Genomic DNA, 5,000 nt, shown 5'->3' with positions numbered 1-5,000 from the left:
GCCTCCCCTGCAGCCTACATCTTTCTCCAGCACCCCAATGCAGGAAGTAATAGTCAACTAGTGAGATGTTATTTAGAATTTCCTATCTGCTCTAGATCTCGAATCTCATGGTATGTTCCTCTTCTAAACCACTCATTTCCCATCATCATGAGGGGAAATACACAAGAAATGGCCGATGAGAAGTGTTTCATTAGAAGACGGATTTACATGAAAACACTATAGGTCTACTTCACTTGAAAGAATTATCTTTATGATTATCTACAGAGATTCTCACAGCACATAATAATAATAGAATAATAATAATAATAACTTTATTTGTATAGCGCTTTTCCTGCAAACGTTGCAGCTCAAAGTGCTTTAATCATTATATAATCTTAATTTAATTATTTAGTCATTTAAAGGCAATATTAAAAAGATGGGTTTTTAGTCTTGACTTGAACATATTTACTGAGGTTGCATCCCTAATGCAAACTGGCAGTGCATTCCACAATTTGGGTGCATAAAATGAGAATGCAGCCTCAGCAAATCTCTTCTTTTGTACATGTGGTACACAGAGAAAACCAGCGTCAGAAACTATAGTTAGTTTCTAGTTTCTTGTTTTGGTTAAAACTCTCGTTGCTACATAAAGATCATTCTTTCAAATCAAGTAGTCAGCTTTGTTATGACGCTACATGCTGGGTTGTTAGGTGCTGTGTGTGTGGTGCTGTAGTAGGTAATGAGGGAGGACACATCGCTCCCAGATTTGATTTCCTATGAATTATACACAAGCACACATCCAGCCAACTGGGTCACCGTAGCAACTGGAGATATGTAACATGGCTGTATTTTTTTTAAATGCTTTTATCTTGGTAGTTTATGTTGGTAGCTAGTTGATGTATGTTAGGGTACTATAGAAGTGGTAGTTAGTTTGTTTATGTTGATAGTTAGTTACGAGTTAGTTGGTTTATGTTGGTAGTTAGTTGGTGTGTATGTTAGGGTACTGTAGAAGTGGTAGTTAGTTTGTTTATGTTGGTAGTTAGTTATGAGTTAGTTGGCTTATGTTGGTAGTTAGTTGGTGTATGTTAGGGTACTGTAGCAGTGGTAGTTAGTCAGTTTATGTTGGTAGCCAGTTTGAACTCCTTTAGAGTTTTTACATCTCACAGTATTCTCACAGGGAGCTGTGGAACTTAGAACAGGTTTGGACAAAACAATTACCCAGAAGACAGTGTGTTAGAAGCGTCCCCAGGCCAGGGAAGACTGACTGATCTGTCTACAGTCTGTTTCTGTCTCCAGTGTTGTCGATGCTCAGAGGCTCTTTGAGTGACACCTCGTTGAGTGACTAGAAAAGCCAGTGTTTGTTTACAGTCAGTGGTTGAATGCGCTTGGAGGGCTGCACACACATGAACACACACACACACACACGCACATACGCACACACACACACACGCACACACACACACAAACGCACACACAAACGCACGCACGCATGCACACACAGACACAGAGACACACACACACACACACACACACACGCACACACACACACACACACACACACACACACACACACACACACACACACCTTCCCTCCCCTCCCTCCTCTCCCTGCTCTGAGATACAAAAGCAGGAACTTCTCAGCCTGACTGAACAAAGCCTCTTAAAACTACAGAAGGATCAACTTCCTGCTGACAGGAGCAGGGGTGTGTGTGTGTGTGTGTGTGTGTGTGTGTGTGTGTGTGTGTGTGTGTGTGTGTGTGTGTGTGTGTGTGTGTGTGCGCGCGTGTGTGTGCGTGGAGGGAGGGCTGCTGCTCTAGGATCTGTTTCTTCACAATCACTAGATCATTAAAAACAACACACAGTGCACCCCAGGTAGAGCATAATGAAGTCTATGTGTCTCCAGATGACATGACCTCAGGCAGGCTTCTCAGATGGTTGTTAAATCTGCTCTGTGGCCCTCTCGTTAATGCACACTAGCACAGAACACACCGAAGCTATTAAAGCCGAGTGGAAGAGGTGTGTGTGATTCCAGTCAAGCAGCTCCTCTGTAGGCCTATGTCGTAATGAACTTAGGGTATGGCTACACGGCGGAGGAAGAGGAGGACATGAGCACATGAATAACACATTAGGGAGGGAGAGAGAGAGAGAGAGAGAGAGAGAGAGAGAGAGAGAGAGAGAGAGAGAGAGACTCAGCCCACCAAAACGTGTGTTTGCCCACCCGATCAAAAGTGAAGACAATTTTTGTTCATAATTGTTGATATTCAGGGGGCGTGTTTTTAATGTTTAATGTCATATTTGTATTTAGGCTACAGTAGTCGGCCATTGAAAGAGAGAGAGGGGGAATAAAGAGAGACAAATACTGTGTCATTCTGCCTGATGTGCAGACAGTTTCTGCAAGTCAGCTCTGCTCAGATCATCGGATGTGGTGTGGTTATCCTTCTCTCTCCAGTGCGCGGCGCTCTCACCCTCTCCCGTCCCGTTCACTCTCCACGCTGAGCGCAGGAGGAGGGTTTCTCTTTTTACCGTCACTCACTACCTCCATAGGGGAGTTTTTTTCTTTTCACTCACTACCTCCTTGGCTTCCGACACAGTCGGGTTTTTACAAAGAGCAAACCACCGAGCAAGCAGCGCTTCTGGGATGATCTCATGAGATCAGATGAGTTTGAGATCAGGAGTTTGAGATCAGGCTCCCTTTTAAAGCGTCGGGAGAGGAACTTCTAGCTGCGCTGGCGGGCACCGTGGCCGAGACTCTGTGCGCTTATTCCACGATTACTACATCTGTGACCAGAGAGAGAGGGGGCATGGTCGCCAAGGATTACCCGTTTTACCTCGTCGTCAAGCGGACGAACTGTTCCGTGGAGGTGCAGACTGTCAGCAGCAACCCCGCTAAAGAAGTGGAGGTAGGTCGTCCAGGAGCCTAATAATAATTAATTGCCGATTGGACTGTTTCATTATGCATTTTAATTTATTTATACGAATGGGGGCAGCAGCCTACACACACAGTGGACGATCTATTATGTCTTAACGTTTATTCAAATAATTAAAGAAAGAAAAATTAAACGAGAGGGAGCAGAGGGCACCTGTGGGGAAAGAGACTTATTAATAACTAATTAAAGATACTTATTAATAACTAATTAAAGATGCTAATTAAAACTAATTAAAGCGACGCGCTCTGCTACTTTGGTGCGTGTCATTTGGAAGGGTGTTTCATGAAAGAATGTCTGAAGTTGAAAGATGATCGATATAAATATATAGGCTTTTTTAAATTTTATTTTAATATAATATATCGGTTGACACAATGTCCACTGCATGTAACTGCCTGAAATTGCATAAAATTTGGATGAGCAATTAAAATTTAAAAATTACAATTAATTAAAATTAAAAATTAATTTAGCGAACGGCTATAGCCTACTACAGCCTTGGGGTTTCACGTATTGGTTATTTTAAAGATCCGTTTCTGGGGGTGAAAGACAAGGTGGCAGTAGAGGCGTGTGTTTCCAGATGGTTTGACACTGGCGTTTTGTGTTCAGGGCAGAGCTCTCTGTGGTCTGTTTGATTGTGGTGCATCATCTTTAAAGGGCGTCTTCTGAAGGTCTACCTACCACAAAGACATGTTCACACACTTGTCTTATTTATAGACGTATGTCCTTAGCAGGGGTGAGGCTTTTTCTATTCTATTCTATTACAATGAGCCTGTCCTCAGATTTGTACTTCAATCAGTCTCCCCTGTTCTTCAGAGATAAGTATGGTGTGTGTGAACTGTGATGTGTTTTTTGTTTTGTTTTCAGTCTCTCAATCTCAACCTCTCAACCACTCACAGAGATGTCAGTCATAGCTTTGCAAGCTTGTACAAACCTTGGGCAGAGAGAACGTAGCCTACGGCAACACTCTCGAACCCACTCTCAGGAAGGCCTGTGTGTGCATGTCTTTAATCAAGGTCTTGATCCAGGTCCATGGTGAAGTGGATTAGTCATGTCTAATGTCTCTCTCTCTCACACGCTCTCACACACACACGCACACACACACACACAGACAGACACACACACACACACACACACACACACACACGCACACACACACACACACACACACACACACACACACACACACACACACACCGTCCCTAACAGCAGCAGGATCTGTTACAGAATACTGTAGGATTACCAGTTACCAGTTGTTCTCTCTCTATGGCCGCGAGGATAGTTGTTGAGCTGAGGTCTGGAAGCAGAGGGCTAGGAGCAGAGGGCTAGAAGCGGAGGGCTAGGAGCAGAGGGCTAGAAGCAGAGGGCTAGAAGCAGAGGGCTAGGAGGAGAGGGCTAGGAGCAGAGGGCTAGGAGGAGAGGGCTAGGAGGAGAGGGCTAGGAGCAGAGGGCTAGGAGCAGAGGGCTAGGAGGAGAGGGCTAGGAGCAGAGAGCTAGAAGCAGAGGGCTAGGAGGAGAGGGCTAGGAGCAGAGGGCTAGGAGCAGAGGGCTAGAAGCAGAGGGCTAGGAGCAGAGGGCTAGGAGGAGAGGGCTAGGAGCAGAGGGCTAGGAGCAGAGGGCTAGGAGCAGAGGGCTAGAAGCAGAGGGCTAGGAGCAGAGGGCTAGAAGCAGAGGGCTAGGAGCAGAGGGCTAGAAGCAGAGGGCTAGGAGCAGAGGGCTAGGAGCAGAGGGCTAGGAGCAGAGGGCTAGGAGCAGAGGGCTAGAAGCAGAGGGCTAGGAGCAGAGGGCTAGGAGCAGAGGGCTAGGAGCAGAGGGCTAGGAGCAGAGGGCTAGGAGCAGAGGGCTAGAGGCAGAGGGCTAGGAGCAGAGGGCTAGGAGCAGAGGGCTAGGAGCAGAGGGCTAGAGGCAGAGGGCTAGGAGCAGAGTGCTAGAGGCAGAGGGCTAGGGGAGGGCTAGGGGAGGGCTAGGAGGAGAGGGCTAGGTGAGGGCTAGAAGCAGAGAGCTAGGAGAAGAGGGCTAGCAGCAGAGGGCTGAAGTATTTACTGGTGATTGATGGAGAGAGTGAAGAGAGAGGATTGATCTTGTTAGATGAATAAAGGTCAC

At 46.2% G+C, this 5,000-nt stretch overlaps 1 protein-coding gene across 1 annotated transcript in view; it reads left to right on the top strand.

Moving 5' to 3' along the window:
• Positions 1 to 2,777: 2,777 nt before the first annotated feature.
• The window catches only part of arhgef3 (Rho guanine nucleotide exchange factor (GEF) 3), a gene marked incomplete at both ends in the record, with an annotated part of 22,347 nt that continues 20,124 nt past the window's right edge, over positions 2,778 to 5,000 (top strand). Inside the window, one exon of the mRNA XM_080545834.1 lies at positions 2,778 to 2,876. Within this exon, the coding sequence (XP_080401960.1) occupies positions 2,778 to 2,876 (99 nt within the window). The remainder of the gene's footprint in view (positions 2,877 to 5,000) is intronic.

Source organism: Nansenia antarctica (assembly GCF_963989245.1).
Source record: "Nansenia antarctica genome assembly, chromosome: 15".
NCBI classification, from domain to species: Eukaryota; Metazoa; Chordata; class Actinopteri; order Argentiniformes; family Microstomatidae; genus Nansenia; species Nansenia antarctica.
This window is presented reverse-complemented; position numbering and strand designations above follow the sequence as displayed.